Genomic DNA, 19,694 nt, shown 5'->3' with positions numbered 1-19,694 from the left:
CAGACAAAATGGGCAGTTCTAAGAAAGCAGAGTTGCCCCACAATGGAGAGCAGGAAGTTCCAAGAAAGCAGAGTTGCCCCACAATGGAGAGCAGGAAGTTCTAAGAAAGTAGAGTTGCCCCACAATGGAGAGCAGGAAGTTCTAAGAAAGCAGAGTTGCCCCACAATGGAGAGCAGGAAGTTCTAAGAAAGCAGAGTTGCCCCACAATGGAGAGCAGGAATCAAGCACAGCCGCCCCAAAGATCCTCACTGCCACCAGCCAAACTCTACATGCTTGAGATAAAAGGGTGGAGCAGTAGAAAAGTGGGGATTTTGCTAGCCGAAATTGTTACTGAATGTACACTAGACCAGCCCATTCAATAAATGCCAAAGTTGTATCCCCCTGATCTAGAGAACGACCCAATCATGCTGTTGCACAAGCTGGGCAAAAAAATAAAATAAAACCGCATATCATCAGTGCCAAACCCTCTTCACAATGGTGTAGAAATAAAACAAAATAACCTAAAACAAACGGAGAATGGCTAAAAAATGAATGTGCTGTAAGGGCAGAAGTTCTCTTCTGCCCTCTTGTGCTGTCACTTCCTGGTCCTTTCCACGAGGGGAACATAGACACACCCATATTGTAATGTATGATTAATATCCCTTCTTAACATCTAACAGTACTGGATGGATATACTGCTATACAATCTGATCTAGAGAACGACCCAATCATGCTGTTGCACAAGCTGGGCAAAAAATAAAAAATAAACCGCATATCATCAGTGCCAAACACTCTTCACTCCGAATCCTACATGACGTTTTAGAAGCTACTGTATATGAGCCCGCTTGTGACCCCCTATAAAAGACGTGACATACCAGGTAATAGTAGTAGTCTCGATTTCAAGAAAGCTTCTGCCAAAGTTAAGACTTAACCTTTAAATACTCAAATTTGAGGTTGGACTTTAAAGTGATATACTGTACTTAGTCATGGAATCGATCTCAAACCCATGATGAACATTTTATACAGCTTTATGTACTGCACAATTTCTCAGTGTTCTATTAGTTGGTTTTATGGTTGTAATTATACATATTATATGATGTATCATTATGACCTATATCTAGGCAGATCTGGGTGGTTACCTATTGTGACTAGAAAACATTTTCTTAGTCTTATTTCGCCTATAATGTGTCATATTTTAGCTTTTCTTTTTTCATTTATACAGGTTGAGTATCCCTTATCCAAAATGCTTGGGACCAGAGGTATTTTTGATATCTGATTTTTCCGTATTTTGGAATAATTGCATACCATAGTAAGATATTATGGTGATGGGACCTAAATCTAAGCACAGAATGCATTTATGTTACATATACACCTTATACACACAGCCTGAAGGTTTTAGCCAATATTTTTTATAACTTTGTGCATTAAACAAAGTGTGTGTACATTCACACAATTCATTTATGTTTCATATACACCTTATACACACAGCCTGAAGGTCATTGAATACAATATTTTTAATAATTTTGTGTATTAAACAAAGTTTCTGTACATTGAGCCATCAAAAAACAAAGGTTTCACTATCACACTCTCACTCAAAAAAGTCCGTATTTCGGAATATTCCGTATTTCAGAATATTTGGATATGGGATACTCAACCTGTATCTGGAGGGCTTCACACATTTGTTATTATTGTGTTATCTGAAACTGGTGGGACTCCATGACAAGGGAATGTTTTTAATCATTTTAAAGTGTCAACTTAAATTCTTATTTAAAAAAACAAAAAAAACAAACCTGTGTACAAACCTTCATGCTCAGACAAGATTAAAATAGACGCAAGCTGCATAAACGCCAGTTCTAGGTTTCGGGAGCCATTCCAGCAGTGCTTGCAGCGAACGGAGTTTGGCCCCATGGGGCAGCAATGTGGTGCTGTGATATTTGGCTGTGCATATCCCATAGAATTTCAGTGGCCCATTGTTGCAGTATCCCATGTTCTATACACCACTATGTGATGCTGGCATTCTGACTGCATTTCGTGGACATTGCCTAGAATTGAATGTCTCTGTTACATACTGTATATGTATAACTTTATATTCAGATTGTGTTTAAACACTATTTCTCTTTATAGAATCCATGTCCACTTTGTGATGAAGCTAAGGAAGTACTCGCACCATATATGGATAGGGTAATGTATGATTAATATCCCTCCTTCATATCTAACAGTACCAGATGGATATACTGCTATACAGCTGTAGGATTGTGAAGAACACTCTTGCGTAAGAAGAGTAGCGTGTGCGTATGCATTGATTTGATAGTAATTGAAAAAAAAATGAAGGAAGCCTAAATTGCAATGGTAGCGTGTAGTTACCCTTTGTGGAGAGGACTTTGCCCATAATCCCCTGGGTCCATGTGTCAGACTATTTGGAATAGTAACCTGTGGCGAGCGAAGCGAGCCCGCAAGGGTACAATGGTGTTAGAGATAAAACAAAATAACCTAAAACAAACGGAGAATGGATAAAACATTAACGTGCTGTAAGGGCGGAAGTTCTCTTCTACCCTCTCATGCTGTCACTTCCTGGTCCTTTCCACAAGGGGAACATAGACACACCCATATTGCAGTATCACAGACATTTTTTTGTAAACCACTGGAGTTCTACTGGCCAGACCTAAATTTATGAGAAAGAGGTATTCTGTGAAATGATCAGGTGTTATGTATCTGGTGAATGTGTGACCGGGTTGCAACAATTAGTTTTGCATTGAGTACTGGGTAGCATTTTGCATTGAGTAGTAGTCTTTTTTTCAATAATCATATTTCTGCTGCGGGGTTCACTGGGCTCCACAAGGATTAACATCGGGGTGTAGCGTAGGATCTTGATCCGAGGCACCAACAGGCTCAATGCTTTGACTGTTCCCAAGATGCACAGCGCCGCCTCCTCTATAACCCCGCCTCCGTGCAGAGGAGCTCAGTTTGTAAGTTGGTGCCATGCAGTAAGCAGGCAATCATTAGGAGGGCTGCTATTGCAGCCCATATTATAGCTTATTTCAGAAGAAAAGAATAACTTTTGAAGACTTCAAGGGCTGCAGCTTTTATGTATGTCAAATAGACATCGTTTGCTGCAGCTCCATCACTCCCCCAGCGGCACTGTATACTCCCGCGCCTTGGTTGCCGGGTAACTACAGCGGAGGCTCCGGTGTTCTTCTATTGGTCACACACTCGCCGCTGACCTCCGGGATCGCGTGGCAGCAGGTACAAGGGGAGGTAAGGGGTCTCTTTGGAAAAAGGCAAACGGCTGCGCTGGATGTCAGGAATATAAATATACTGTACAGAGAGCCAACGTAAAAAGTAGCAATATTTATTATAAATGAAACATTATATACCGGTAAATGATTAAGAACAATCACTGATAGTGAACTATGGGTAACTTGTAGTAGCTCAGGATCAGTATAATAAACGTAACCTTGAAGGAAAAAGTTCCGTATTCCACTTGATAGGATAAGTAATTAATGGAGAACAGGGTGCACTGGTATTATCCCAATGGGATGTAAGTTCCTCAGTTAGAATGAATCTCAATACCTCTCCGGTGGGCTGGTCAAAGCCGAGCGTCCTCGGCGTGTGTGTCCTGCAGTGCCCACATACGCTGTGCAGCGGAGGGGAGAAGACCGTCTTTTTCACAACCTGGCTGTGGCGGCGTGTATGTTAAAGCCGCTGATGACGGAAGCTGTGAACGGAGGGTGCAGTAGGGATCGATGTGCACCTTGTAGTTACACCTGAGCTTGGTGTGAGTGGGGGCGGGTCCTGTTAACTGCGATCCGGCACGGCCGTGGGAGGCGGGGCACACGCGCTGGCGTTGACGCTGTAAAGGGCAGCCACTCCACTAGTCACTGGGACACAGGGCACAGGTGAGGGTTTTTCATAAAAACCCGTTTTTAACAAAGCCCGCAGCGCCCGGTGGGGAAGCCAGCAGGGAAATAAGGCCTAACCTGTAGCCCCTCCCCCAGCCCCAGGGCAAATGTTCCCGCCCTGGAGCTACATATCTCCCCCTCACTCCCTGTCAGCCGCCATCACACGGAGCTGTGCTGTTCCTGGGACTGCTGGGGCAAAACCTCTTCTGTAAAGCCGCCTGCTCGCCAGCGATGTGCATTTTACAGGACACTTAAGTATTCTACCTGTCAAAGGACAGTGTTAGTTAAGAAAGAGTGCATACATTCAGGGTTGTGTGGTACAAACATCCTGTGATATACATCCAGTTTCTACTGTGTTTTGTTATATTTACTGTTTACATATATAGCTATGCTGAGTATTACTTTGTATTGCTAGTCCAGTGCAGTTTTATGGTGTATAATTTCTGCATGGTACATTTGTGACTATATGTGTGTGTGTGTGTGTGTGTGTGTGTGTGTGTGTGTGTGTGTGTGTGTAGCTGCTGCGTGGCTGCCATATCGGGTATTTCACTCAGAGTGCTACTCCTATATTCTGTAACCTGAGGGGCTAAGTGTGTCAGGTTTTCTAAATAATATAGGTATTTCACAAGGTATACTTGCTGTGTATTTTTCTTTGTGTTTAATGGTCGCCATATATCTCTTGGATTCCCGGTTTGTGCTGACAGGAAAGTCACACTGCACTGGGAGTTCTTGCTAAGGTATATCGCTGCTAAGTATTGTACCAGGTTGCCTGACATTGTGCTTCTTATTATGTCAGGTACATGAGGCAATGGAACTGGGGCTTCTCCCACGTTGCGTGGTGGTGATACTGCAGACATTTTGGAGGAAAATTGGCAGCAGAGAGTTCAGGTTCAGGGGGTTCCTTACCCCCCAGTTGGTCTGTAGCACCAGGGGCAACAAATGACCCACCTTGGGCTACCTTTTCCACGCTGTTAAACATGCTTGTAACTAAACTGGCGCTCCCTTTGGGACTACCTGTGGCACTGCAGCAGTTTATGGTCCCTGCAGTTAATCCGCCATGGGCGGCTCAAATCTCCACTCAGTTACAGCAATTGAACCGGTCACTGACTAAATCTAAATCTCACTCTCGCCCTCCTAAGACTAAGACATCTTCTAAACGGGCCATTACCTCCTCACAATCCACTGCTATCACGGACACATGCTCTGAGGAGGATGGTGCATATACTTGACCCCACATACACTGACTCAGATGCTTCTGAAGGGGAAGGGAAGTCAATGGTGGATGTCCCTGATTTGATTGAGGCTATCAGGCTCATTCTTCAGGTGTCTGAGGAACCTGAGACTGCGGCTGTCTCTAAAAATCTGCACAGATTTAAACGTAAGAAGGTGGTTAAACAAGTTTTACCTCATTCTCAACACCTGGCTGACATACGTCAGGAATCCTGGGAAAATCCGGGAAAGTAATTCACACTGCATAAGAGACTGTTGGCTCGATATCCTCTCTCTGCGGAGCTATGTAAAAATTGGGAAACTCCTCCGCCTGTAGATTCTCATGTGGCACGCATGGTAGTTTCCTTTGCTCTGCCAGTAACTACCGTCACCTCTCTGAAGGAACTGACGGATAGACGTGTGGAGGATTGTTTGAAAGCGATTTACACCCTAACGGGGGCTGTGCATAGGCCAACCATTGCAGCAAGAGCTAGAGGCAGAACTGCCTTCCAGCGCATCTGAGCATTTTCCACAATGTCTCTCATATATTGCCACAGCTTCTCTGTACCTTAAGGAGGTGGCCTCCGATGCCGGGGTGCTGGCGGCCAAGGCCCAAGGCTGCTACTATGTCCGTCTTGGCTAGACGTATCCTTTGGTTGAGATCCTGGTCGGTGGATATGGATTCCAAGAAAACCCTGGAGGTGCTTCCTTTCAAGGGAGACATTCTCTTTGAAGAAGACCTCATTAAGATTGTGGCTGATCTGGCTGCTGCTAAAATAGCTTGCCTACCTAGTATGGCTTCTTCCACGCAGAAGCCTAAAAGTACTTTCCCTCGGCCCTTTCGTCCTCAAGGTAAAGCAAAAGGTCAGGCGTACCCAAAGCAAGCTTGTGCTTCCAGACCTGCCAAGCCCAGACTGAAGTGAGTCTGGGCTGCCCGTCAGCCTGCTTCCAAAACTGACAAGTCTGCCGTATGTCGGGGCGGGCCTCCCTCCCTCTGGGGGATCCCAGGGTGGGGCGCCGACTTCTAGGTTTTTCCCAGGAATGGTTGAAGACCACTTCCAATGCCTGGGTAAGGTAAGTTGTCACTCGAGGTTACTCCGTATACTTCAATCGTCCCCCTCATCGATTATTCCTGACAGATGTTCCTCTGGACCCGACAAAGGCAAACACTCTGCATTCGGTGGTACATTCCCTCCTGTCCACAGAAGTGGTAGTACAGGTGCCTCTGGCTCAGAGACCGCTTTCACCGCTGTTTCTAGTCCCGAAACCGAACGGGTCCTTGCGGCCCATTCTCAATCTGAAGTCCTTGAACAAGTATGTGCGGATCTCCAAGTTTCGTATGGAAATTCTGCGCTCTGTTGTTCTGGCCTTGGAGCCTGGGGACTATATGGTCTCCCTGGACATACAGGATGCCTACCTGCATATTCCTATTGCAGTGTCTCATCAGCAGTACCTCAGGTTTGCGGTGGGCAACCTTCATTACCAATTTCGTGCATTACCCTTTGGTTTGACAACGGCTCCCCGAGTTTTCACCAACGTAATGGCGGTCATGACTGCTACACTCGACCGTCAAAGGGTCAGGATCCTACCGTACTTGGATGATTTGTTGATCCTGGCAAATTCCCCAGAGCTCCCCTGTGTCATCTAGATCTAGATCCAGTTCATGAAAGCCCACGGGTGGCTGATCAACTGGAAGAAATCCTCCCTGGTTCCTGCTCGGAGCATGGTACACCTGGGAGCGTTATTGGACACTCACAACCAACGGTTGTTCTTATCCCAGGAGAAAGTCCTGAAGCTTCAGGTAAGGATCCAATGCTTCCTATCTCGTCCACAAATGCTAGGTCTCATAGTGTCGGCTTTCGACATGGTGGAGCATGCTCAATTCCATTCTCGCCCTCTGCAGAAGTTAATTCTGACCAAGTGGGATGGCCTGCCTCACAGGATCAGATCTCACATGATCTCCTTGTCTCCGGAGGTCCGCCTGTCACTGAACTGGTGGCTTCAGGACCAACGATTGAGCAGGGGCCGTCCCTTCTGGATATCCAACTGGGTCCTGCTGACAACGGATGTCAGTCTGAGAGGTTGGGGTGCGGTGTTGGAACAACACTCTCTTAAGGGTCGGTGGACCAAGGAGGAGTCTCTACTCCGGATAAATATTCTGGAACTGCGGGCAGTGTTCAATGCGCTGACAATGGCCCAGCATCTAATACAGAACAGACCTGTTCAAGTACAACCGGACGCCACCTCGGTGGTGTACATCAATCATCAAGGCGGCACTCAAAGCCGCATGGCAATAAGGGAAGTATCACGGATTCTTCAGTGGGCAAACCGCCATCTGCCAGCCATATCCGCAGTGTTCATTCCGGGGGTCCTAAACTGGGAAGTGGACTTTCGCAGTCGTCAGGACGTACACGCTGGAGAATGGAGCCTCCTTCCAGAGGTGTTTCAACTTCTCGTGGACAAATGGGGGCCTTCTAGATGTGGACCTGATGGCGTCTCGACACAATCACAAGGTTCCAGTCTTCGGAGCAAGGACAAGGGATCCTCAAGCAGCGTTCGTGGATGCTCTGTCAATCCCATGGAACTTTCGGCTGCCATATGTGTTCCCTCCGGTGTCACTCCTGCCCAGAGCAATACGGAAGTTCAAGCAAGAAAGAGGAAACCTACTTCTGATCGCTCCAGCGTGCCCCAGACGGTACTGGTTCTCCGATCTACAGGGCCTCTCGCTAGATCGTCCCCTTCTACTTCCACAACGACCAGATCTCCTCGTTCAGGGCACTTGTGTTTACCAGGACTTGGCCTGTCTGGCTCTGACGGCGTGGCTCTTGAAGCTTCCGTCCTGCGGGCCAAAGGTTTTTTTCTGAGGCGTTCGTTCAAACTATTTTGAAGGCCCGTAAGCCGGCTTCTGCTCGGATTTACCATAGGGTCTGGAATGCTTACTTTACTTGGTGTGCGTCTCACAATCATGACGTTTTCAAGTTTAGCACGGCCAAACTGTTGGCCTTCCTACAACAGGGCCTGGACTTAGGCCTTCGTCTGGCCTCCCTCAAGGTTCACATTTCCGCCTTGTCGGTTTGGTTTCAGAGAAAGATTGCTGCCCTACCTGATGTTCATACATTTACTCAGGGTGTGTTGCAGATTCAGCCTCCTTATGTACCTCCTGTGGCAAGTCTCCATTTGAACCTCTTGCCTCTGCTGACCTTAAGTGGCTTTCCCTTAAGATGCTATTTTTGCTGGCTATTGTTTCAGCTAGAAGGGTCTTGGACTTGGGTGCCTTATCCTGTAAGTCCCCCCCATTTGATTTTTCATCGTGACCGAGCGGTTCTTAGAACGTGACCGGGTTATTTACCCAAGGTGGTGTCTTCCTTCCACCTTAACCAAGAGATTGTGGTTCCGGCCTTTAATTCTCCTGAGTTGTCTTCCAAAGAGCGGTCTTTGGATGTTGTACGGGCTCTCCGTATCTATGTGAAGAGAACATCCTCCATTCGGAAATCTGATTCTCTGTTTGTACTGTTTGGTTTTCACAAACGTCGCTGGCCTGCTTCCAAGCAGACCCTGGCCAGATGGATTAGAATGGTGATTGCACATGCTTACGTACAGGCTGGTCGCCCAGCTCCTGCTACCATCAAAGCCCATTCTACTCAGTCGGTTGGACCTTCTTGGGCGGCCCACCGTGGTGTTCCTCAGGGAACACGTTTATAAGGTTCTATGCCTTTGATACTTCCGCCTCCCAGGATGCTTCCTTTGGACGCCGGGTTCTTTTGCCCGCTACAGTGTGTCCCCTCTCATAAGGAACTGCTTTAGGACATCCCCGATGTTAATCCTTGTGGAGCTCAGCGTACCCTGCAGCAGAAAACTAGATTTATGGTAAGAACTTACCGTTGTTAAATCTCTTTTTGCGAGGTACACTGGGCTCCACAAGGCGCCCACCCTGACGCACTTAGCTTCTTTGTGTTGGTGTGGCATAGCCGCTGACACCCTCTCCTGTCATGAGTGTGTGGTGTAATTGGCTACGAGCGATTGTCATCTCTAGTACCTGCTACTGCATTGGGCTGGTTAACGAAACTGAGCTCCTGTGCACGGAGGCGGGGTTATAGAGGAGGCGGCGCTGTGCATCTTGGGAACAGTCAAAGCTTTGAGCCTGTTGGTGCCTCGGATCAAAGATCCTACTCCACACCCGATGTTAATCCTTGTGGAGCCCAGTGTACCTCGCAGAAAGATTTAACAACGGTTATTTCTTACAATAAATCTAGTTATCATCATACTGTGGTGATCTAGCAGTCTCACTGACTCAAGGGGGATTTGTTCCATTTATTAGAGGCTTTTGTTTCCTTAATAGTGTCCTGGAGTTTGCTAGTGAAAATATATGATAAATATTTTGAATAAATTATGGTTATTGCATATCATATAGTCGTATCTTCATTCAAAACGTCCTGCAACTAATTTACCATTGGAGTACACTGAACTCACTGTCTTGTTCTTGTAACCAACTTCATGTGATTGCTCAAATGTAATAGCTAGTGAGTTCCTTTTTTTTTAAATCACAACCACACTGGTTAATATGCGCGTTACACCTCGTTTATGCCTGCAACTTACATGTGATTACATTTTAACTGAGGTGTGCTTTGGTGGTTTTGGCCCATTATCCTGCTGGAAGCCGCCACTAGAAGGTAATTGGGCTTTGGCCATAAGGGGATGCACATGGGGCCAGATTCAGATGTGCTTGGAGTGAGCTTCCCAGTAAGCAGCAGCGATGCACAGATATGGTAATGCAGCAGGAGGCGTCTGATATAAGTAGATGCATCCTGCATTCATGTGTGATCCTCTGCTGCATCGTAGGACACAGCATCGGATCACTTGCAACTCCATCATCCAGCTGAGTGACTCATCGGTTCATGTAAACCGGCCGCCACGGCTTCTACCAAGAAGCCAGGAAATCTTCACAAGTAGACAGAGATCCTGCTCTTGGCACACCCACAAAACATAGGCAACACCTTTTGGGAAACAGAGTTCATTAGTGTCCCCTCTCCGCCCCCAAATGGCTGCAGACTGTCAAGTGTGGGTCCTACACATGCGCAAAGTACCGAAAATCGGTACATTGCAACATGCTCAGCAGGCGCAACGGGATCTGTATCATTCCCATGGTCAGCATCAATACTCCAAAAGGCTGTGGCATTTAAATGACAAGCTAAATAGCGAAACACACATTTATGTTTTCTCACCACTAACCATGTTGTGGTCACTCCACATCCATTTATTATGCAAAATGAATGATCGTGTCTAAACTCAAATTCCCTGCAGCAGCCAGACAGAGAGAGAGATTACGATATAAGGCAATACTAGCGGATACAGAAATTATCATGATTAATTAAATTCTCCACCAAGAATTGAATAAGTTTTATAGGTATGTATTTATTATGGAAACACCATTATTACATTTTTAAGAGTGAAAAACATGTATACATATAGAACCATTATTATACTACAGTTTGATGGGACAATCTTATTTCATTGTTACAGGGGCAATTATACAGTATTGTAATGGGCACTTATATTTTATTTATTAACTGCATATATAGCGCACATACAGTATTATGCCGTTAATATATAATAATTCATAGCAGTGTTATTACATTACTAGGGGGATCTCTATTCTGATTATTACAAGCGGGGTAACACTGGTGCTTGTAATTCTACAAGCGCAGCCTTGAAAGATCTCTTCATTTGTAATACACATTTGTTACAATACATATTGAACACATTAAATCAAGATCATCTAGCACAATGTTTAATAATCCCTAAATAAAAGTGGATAGAAAGTGTTCATTCTTTTTAGCTCGGTTTGAGACCGTATTAATTGTGTGGCATTAAATATCACCTGTCGTGTTCGGATTTATTTATGCTGAAATAACATTACTCATTCGTTTTATTTAGTTTATTATTGTGTAGCTCTTGGCTTCCTTCCAATTATTATATAAAAAAAGAAATCCTGGAAAGAAATTGTTTCCTTCATCCATGGCAATGGGGAGAAATCTAATTTCTAGCATGATAATAATATTTCGGTGTATTTGTCAGACACTCGTTTTAAATGCAAAATGGTTTATTATAGCACAAAGCTGGTTGTTGAGTAAGACACAATATTTAGTTAGACTCCCTTTAATAATTGACTATTAATATTTGAAAACATCTCTGCAGGAGCAATCCATTATATATGTGCAAACAAATTGCCTCCATGGATCAAATTTTACATATTATTCCCTCTCTAATCATATTTGTTTGGGTTTTTTATTGAACAATATTCTTCATAATATGCGATGGCTCAGATTTCTGCGCTTGGATTCCAGAATATTTTCTTTTACAAGCAGGAACCATAAAGTAATTTGATATCTTAATGGAAAACACAAGTCACAATGAATTAATGGTGATGATTGCTGGAACTGAGGAATTTGGGTTGATCTCTGGCTCACACAAAGAGCTGTCACAGTTTTCAAGAGTTTAATTTACATTGAGATACTCTTAATACCGTATAAATGGAGACATAACGTGAGTTTCGTGTGCCAGAAAGAAATGTGGAGTTACAGCTAAGGATCCTCTGCCACAGTATTTATCGTAGCTGTATGATGACATACCATTAGCCTTGGGTTTAATGCTATCCACATTGAGGATGATCTAAGTTAGTATAATGGATCCAGAAGGGATATTGGGGACAGATTTAGTACGATGGGGTATAAACGGGTCCAAAGGAGACAGTGCTCTTTAAATTTCTTCAGCTGGTTGTGCTGGCTCCTCCACTCTATGCCCCCTCCCACAGGCAGTTTAGAAAAAAGTGCCCTCAGGAGAGGATGCACACTCTGCAAGCGTCAGAGTTTTTCTTCAATTTCATTAAAACTTTTACTTATTTCGGTATGCTGTTTGGGCAACAGCATACCTGCGCTAGGTTAGGGGGGGAGACGGTTAACAGCCTCATGAGGTGCAGAGCCGCTTCTCCGCTGCAGGACCACCGTCTTGAGGGGCTGTTTGTTCAGCGGGGAACAGCGCCTTAGCTGTCGCAGCTGCAGCTTGCCGCACACCCCTAACAGAGCCTGAAGGTGCTCGTCGTAGTGAGTACAAACCGGGTGCCCCTGGCTGGAGGTGTGTTGTATTAAGCATTTATGTGAGGCTACACAGCCTATGGAGACATTGCTAGTATAAAACTTATCAGTAGCTCCGGCGCCATAGCGAGGGGCGGAGCTACATAGGAGCGGACTCAGCGGCATTTTGGCACCTTCCTCTGCATAAGCAAGCAGCAGCCTCACGCAGCTCTTCAAAACGGTCACAGGATCACTGGTACCGGGTGTAGAGGGGGAGATCCGCTATTAGTGCACAGTTTTCATTTCTCTGGGGAATTCTCTGTACAGCAGTATCACTGTTATATGTTACTATATAAAACGCTGACAGTCTCACTGGGGCTGTACAGCATGGGGTGCGCTGGTGTCCTCTTTTCTGTGTCTCCTCTCACATGCAATAGGGCATAGTATTCAGTCTGTGTTGTATGTGTATTGTTTCTGTCTTTCATTATGGTGAAACAGAAGTCATGCAATGTATGTAATGCCAAATTCTCCTAGTTTATCGGGCTCCATATCCTGTGAGCAGAGTAGTCAGTCATCACAAAATGCTGATAACAACAGAGAGTCCAGAGCCTTCTTGGCTGGGGGCTATAAATACCATGATGTCGGACCAATAAAACACAAGAACTGCAACAAGCAGTGGCTAGCCTAACTGCCAAGGCTGATGCTTCCCATCCCTCGCTGTCTACTACAGGTGCACAAAACGTGCTTTGCCTGCAATCCTATCAGATTCTGATGATGATATACAGGTGGATGGGGGTGATGGGAGTTCCCATTAGTGGGGATTCCACCCCTACACAGGGTATCGAACCCCTCATATTGGCTATATGGGATGTGTTAAAGCTCCCCCTGGAGGACGCTACTAATCAGCAGTCATTTTTCCTCCCACAAAACAAACTGACAGTAACCTTTCCTGATTCCAAAGAATTGGATGATTTATTTAAATTAGCCTGGAAAAATCCAGATAAAAAATATCAGGTGTCCAAAATACCTTCCCATTTGCCCCTGAAGGCAGGAAATTCTGGGAAGAATATCCAGCAGTAGACATCTCAGTCTCTCGCCTTTCTAAAAAGGTGGTGCTCCCTGCTCTGGGCTCTTTTACGGTAAAGGACCCGGGGGATAGGAAGATAGAGACCACTCTAAAATCTACACTGCTGCAGGTGTAGCTCAAAGACCGGTCATTGCTGGTTGCTGGATGACACATGCCATTCACACATGGGCTATTCAGATTCAAGATGGTCTTTCAGGTAATATGACCTTGGTTACTACTGTAACTTTCCTAAAACACATTCAGGACACGGCAAGAGTCCTCTGTGAGTCCCTTAAAGAGATTGGCAATATAAATGCTAGAACCACTGCTATGGCTGGGTCTGCACGCAGAGCCATATGGTTGCGTCAGTGGATTGCAGATGCTGACTCCAAACGTAATGTGGAATCTCTTCCCTTCACAGGTGAATGGCTCTTCGGAGGTGAAGAGGTGAATTGTACGCATGGATGTCCAAAGCTACTACTGGGAAATCCACGTTTCTCCCTTCAGGGGGTCCGCCCACTAGGTGTACTTACCTGGGACCATTTACTCAGTCCTTTCGGTCCTCCAGATTTCGATCTATGGATCGGGGTTCCTCCAATGCAGATAGAAGCTCCAGAGGTAAGCCTAAGAAACCAACCATTGCTAGCTCTCAGGAACAGAGCACCAGTTCAGACTTCCGCATGACGGTGCCCACCCACCCCAAGGGTATCTTGTGGTGGGAGCTCGACGTTTCGGGATTCAGGATTGGATCCTCCTCACAACGGATGCGAGCCTGAGAGGATGGGGAGCTGTCACCCAGGAGGCGTAGTTCCAGGGCAGGTGGCAGGGCCTGCATGCGAGAAGTGTCAAAAATACTTCTCCGGGCGGAAAGAAATGCAAGAGCGCTGTCCGCAATTTTCATTCCAGGAGTAGACAACTGGGAAACGGACTTCCTGAGTTGCCACGACCTCCACCCGGGAGAGTGGTGATTACATCCTCAGGTGTTTCAACAGATTGTCGACGGGTATGGATACCCGCAGATCGACATGATGGCGTCTCACCTCAACAGGAAGCTTCGCTGCTACTGCTCGCGAACCAGAGACCCTCAGGCGAGTGCAGTGGATGCGCTGACGTCGCCATGGCCTTACCGACTGGTCTACCTATTTTCTCCGATTCCGCTCATCCCAAGGGTGCTCCAGCGGATCAGATATCACAGAGTACAAGCTATCCTGATTGCGCCGGATTGGCCCCGAAGGACGTGGTACGCAACTCTTCTGGACATGTCCACAGAAGACACTTGGCCTCTGCCGCTAAGAAAGGATCTTCTTCAGCAAGGACCGTTCGTCTACCCGGACTTACGACGGCTTCGTTTGACGGCATGAAAGTTGAGCGGAACATCCTAGCTTGCAAAGGGCTTCCCAGAAAAGTCATTGCCACTATGGTGCATGCCAGGAAACCTGTGACGTCAAAACACTATCATCATATCTGGAGAAGATATGTCTCTTGGTGCGAAGAACGCACGTATCCACCTGCAGAGTTTCACTTGGGACGTTTCCTACATTTCCTACAGGTTGGTGTGGTTAAGGGCTTACGTCTGGGCTCCGTTAAGGTCCAGATTTCAGCTCTCTCAATTTTCTTTCAGAAGAAATTGGCTGTGTTGCCAGAAGTTCAGACCTTCTTACAAGGGATACTCCACATACAACCTCCCTTTGTGCCGCCTACGGCACCCTGGGCTTTGGATGTAGTGTTGAAATTTCTACAGTCCTCCTGGGTTGAGCCTATGACGACGGTAGAAGACAAGTACCTCACATGGAAGACAGTGATGTTATTGACCTTGGCTTCTGCTAGACGCGTCTCAGAATTGGGGGCCTTATCGTGTAAAAGTCCCTACTTGGTCTTTTACGAGGACAGAGCGGAGCTCCGGAATAGACAGCAGTTGCTGCCGAAGGTTATCTCCGCATTCCACCTGAATCAACCTATTTTGGTTCCGTCCTGTTCTGACGCTTCAGCTCCTCCGGAGTCTTTGGATGTTGTGCGTGCTTTGAAGATCTATGTCAGGCGCGTAGCTCAGATCAGAAAGACGGATTCCTTATTTGTGCTTTATGATGGGCAGAGAAAGGGTTTTCCTGCTTCAAAGCAGACCATTGCTCGTTGGATTAGGCTTACCTGTTCCACAGTCTCTGAAGGCCTACTCTACAAAGTCAGTGGGCTCTTCCTGGGCGGCTACCCGTGGAGTCTTGGCCTTGCAACTATGCTGAGTGGCTAGCTGGTCGGAGAAGAACACTTTTGTGAAATTCTACAAATTTGCTGGCCAAAGAGGATACCCAGTTTGGGCAGGCGGTGCTACAGCAGTCTCCGCACGTTCCCGCCCGTTCTGGAAGCTTTGGGACATCCCCATCGTACTAAATCTGTTCCCAATTTCTCTAACGTCCTAGTGGATGCTGGGAACTCCGTAAGGACCATGGGGAATAGCGGGCTCCGAAGGAGGCTGGGCACTCTAGAAAGATCTTAGACTACCTGGTGTGCACTGGCTCCTCCCACCATGACCCTCCTCCAAGCCTCAGTTAGATTTCGTGCCCGGCCGAGGTTGGATGCACACTAGGGGCTCTCCTGAGCTCTTAGAAAGTTATAGTCTTAGAATTTGTTATTTTCAGTGAGACCTGCTGGCAACAGGCTCACTGCAGCGAGGGACTAAGGGGAGAAGAAGCGAACTCGCCTGCTTGCAGCCGGATTGGGCTTCTTAGGCTACTGGACACCATTAGCTCCAGAGGGATCGACCGCAGGCCCAGCCTTGATGTTCGGTCCCGGAGCCGCGCCGCCGTCCCCCTTACAGAGCCAGAAGCAAGAAGATGGTCCGGAAAATCGGCGGCATGAAGACTCTGTCTTCACCAAGGTAGCGCACAGCACTGCAGCTGTGCGCCATTGCTCCTCTCACACACTTCACACTCCGGTCACTGAGGGTGCAGGGCGCTGGGGGGGGCGCCCTGAGGCAGCAATAAAAACACCTTGGCTGGCTAAAATACCTCAATATATGGCCCCAGGGCTATATATGAGGTAAATACCCCTGCCAGAATTCCATAAAAAACGGGAGCATAGGCCGCGAAAAAGGGGCGGAGCCTATCTCCTCAGCACACTGGCGCCATTTTTCCCTCACAGCTCGGCTGGAGGGAAGCTCCCTGGCTCTTCCCTGCAATTCTACAGTACAGTAAGAGGGAAAAGAGAGGGGGGGCATTAAAATTGGCACTGTATACAGTATATTATATAAAAGCTATTAGGGACATAACTCAGTTAGTCCCTGTATATATATATATATAGCGCTCTGGTGTGTGCTGGCATACTCTTACTCTGTCCCCCCATAGGGCTTTTGTGGGTCCTGTCCTCGTTTAGAGCATTCCCTGTGTGTCTGCGGTGTGTCTGTACGGCTGTGTCGACATGTTGAATGAGGAGGCTTATATGGTGACAGAACAGAGGCCGATATATGTGATGTCGCCCCCTGTGGGGCCGACACCAGAGTGGATGGATAGGTGAAAGGTATTAACCGACAGTGTCAACTCCTTACATAAAAGGGTGGATGACGTAACAGCTGTGGGACAGCCGGCTTCGCAGCCCGCGCCTGCCCAGGCGTCTCAAAGGCCATCAGGGGCTCAAAAACGCCCGCTCTCTCAGATGGCAGACACAGATGTCGACACGGAGTCTGACTCCAGTGTCGACAAGGTGGAGACATATACACAATCCACTAGGAACATCCGTGACGTGATCCCGGCAATAAAAAATGTGTTATACATTTCTGACTTTAACCCAAGCACCTCTAAAAATGGGTTTTAGGTTTGGGGAGAAAAAACAGGCAGTGTTTTGTTCCCCCATCAGATGAATAAATGAAGTGTGTGAAAGCGTGGGTTCCCCCGTTAAGAACTGGTAATTTATAAAAAGTTACTGATGGCGTACCCTTTCCTGCCAGGTGGATAAGTTACGCTGGGAGATATCCCCTAGGGTGGATAAGGCGCTCACACGTTTGTCAAAAAAGGTGGCACTGCCGTCTTAGGATACGGCCACTTTAATAGGTACCTGTTGATAAAAAACAGGAGGCTATCCTGAAGTCTGTATTTACACACTCAGGTACTAGACTGAGACCTGCAGATAGTGCTGCTGCAGCGTGGTCGGTGACCCTGTCAAACAGGGATACTAGTTGGCAAACATAAAAACATATTAAAGACGTCGTCTTATATATGGGGGATGCACAGAGGGATATTTTGCCGGCTGGCATCCAAAATAAATGTAATGTCCATTCTGTCAGGAGGGTATTAGAGACCTGTCACTGGACAGGTGATGCTGACTTAAAAAGCGCATAGAGAGCCTTATAAGGGTGATGAATTATTTGGGGATGGTCTCTGGGACCTCGTATCCACAGCAACTGCTGGGAAGAAATAATTTTACCTCAGGTTTCCTCACAGACAAAGGTACAGTCCTTTCGGCTTCAGAAAAGCAAGCGGGTCAAATGGCGCTTCCTTTCTGTACAGAGACAAGGGTAGAGGGAAAAAAGCTGCACCAGTCAGCCTGTTCCCAGAATCAAGATTCTTCCCCCGCCTCCTGTGAGGCCACACCATGACGCGGGTGCTCCACAGGTGTAGCCAGGTACGGTGGGGGGCCGTCTCAAAAATTTCAGCAATTAGTGGGCTCGCTCACAGGTGGATCCCTGTTTCTTTCAAGTAGTATTTCAGGGGTACAAGCTGGAATTCGAGATGTCTCCCCCCAGCCGTTTCCTAAAATATGCCTTGCTGACAACTCCCTCAGGCAGGGAGGCTGTGCCAGAGGCAATTAATAAGCGGTATTCCCAGCAGGTAATACTCAAGGTGCCCCTACTTCAACAAGGACGGGGTTACTATTCCACACGGGTTGGGGTACCGAAACCGCATGGTTCGGTGTGACCCATTTTATATTTAAAATCCTTGAACACAAAAATTCAAGTTCAAGATGGAATCGCTCAGGGCGGTTATTCCAAGCCTGGACGAGGGGGATTACATGGTATCCTGGGACATCAAGGATGCTTACCTGCATGTCCCCATTTACCATCCTCGCCAGGAGTACCTCAGATTTGTGGTACAGGATTACCATTACCAAGTCCAGACACTGCCGTTTGGACTGTACATGGCACCGAGGGTGTTTTATCAAGGTAATGGCCGAAATGTTGATACTCCTTCAAAAAAAGGGAGTTGTAATTATCCCATACTTGGACAATCTCGTTATAAGGGCGAAGTCCAAGGAGCAGTTGGTAGTCGGGGTAGCACTATTTTGGAAAGTGCTACAACAGCATGGTTGGATTCTAAACAGTCCAAAGTCACAGCTGGTTCCTATGACACGTCTACTGTTCCTGGGGATGGTTCTGGACATAAACCAGAAATAGTGTTTCTCCCGGAGGAGAAAGCCAAGGAGTTGTCATCTCTAGTCAGAGACCTCCTGAAGCCAAAATAGGTAGCGGTGCATCATTGCACGCGAGTCCTGGGAAAAATGGTAGCTTCCTACGAAGCAATCCCAATAGGCAGGTTCCATACAAGAACTTTTCTTTCTTTTTCTATGCAAGGATCTTTCAGTGGGACCTGTTGGACAAGTGGTCCGGATCGCATCTTCCGATGCATAGGCTGATAACCCTGTCTCCAAGGACCAGGGTATCTCTACTGTGGTGGCTGCAGAGTGCTCATCTTCAAGAGGGCCGCAGGTTCGGCATACAGGACTAGGTCCTAGTGACCATGGATTCCAGCCTTTGAGGCTGGGAGGCAGTCACACAGGGAAGAAATTTCCAGGGACTTTGGTCAAGTCAGGTTATTTCCCTACACATAAATATTCTGGACCTGAGGGCCATTTACAATGCCCTGAGGCCGGCAAGGCCTCTGCTTCAAAACCAGCCGGTACTGATCCAATCAGACAACATCACGGCAGTCGCCCATGTAAACCAACAGGGCGGCACAAGAAGCAGGATGGCGATGGCAGAAGCCACAAGGATTCTCCGATAGGCGGAAAATCATGTGTTAGCACTGTCAGCAGTGTTCATTCCCGGAGTGGACAACTGGGAAGCAGATCTTCTCAACAGACACGACCTCCACCCGGGAGAATGGGGACTTCCTCCAGAAGTCTTCCAATAGGATTGTACACCATTGGGAAAGGCCACAGGTGGACATGATGGCGTCCCGCCTCAACAAAAAGCTATAAAAGATATTGCACCGGGTCAAGGGACCCTCAGGCGATAGCTATGGACGCTCTGGTAACACCGTGGGTGTACCAGTCGGTTTATGTGTTCTCCCCTCTGCCTCTCATACCAAAGGTACTGAGAATAATAAGAAGGCGAGGAGTTAAGAACGATACTCGTGGATGGCCAAGAAGAGCTTGGTACCCAGAACTTCAAGAATTTATTTCAGAGGACCCATGGCCTCTGCCACTCAGACAGGACCTGCGGCAGCAGGGGCCCTGTCTGTTCCAAGACTTACCGCAGCTGCGTTT

The 19,694-nt window shown here is 47.0% G+C and overlaps 1 protein-coding gene across 1 annotated transcript in view; it reads left to right on the top strand.

The window, feature by feature from the left end:
* The window catches only part of C1H5orf63 (chromosome 1 C5orf63 homolog), a 134,366-nt gene that overhangs the window by 26,253 nt on the left and 88,419 nt on the right, over window positions 1-19,694 (top strand). The window contains exon 3 of the mRNA XM_063961400.1: window positions 2,104-2,160. Within this exon, the coding sequence (XP_063817470.1) occupies window positions 2,104-2,160 (57 nt within the window). The remainder of the gene's footprint in view (window positions 1-2,103; window positions 2,161-19,694) is intronic.

The sequence above is a fragment of the Pseudophryne corroboree genome, chromosome 1, assembly GCF_028390025.1.
Source record: "Pseudophryne corroboree isolate aPseCor3 chromosome 1, aPseCor3.hap2, whole genome shotgun sequence".
Classification (NCBI taxonomy): domain Eukaryota; kingdom Metazoa; phylum Chordata; class Amphibia; order Anura; family Myobatrachidae; genus Pseudophryne; species Pseudophryne corroboree.
The sequence above is the reverse complement of the archived record's forward strand: the minus strand, read 5'-3'. Positions and strand labels throughout refer to the sequence as shown.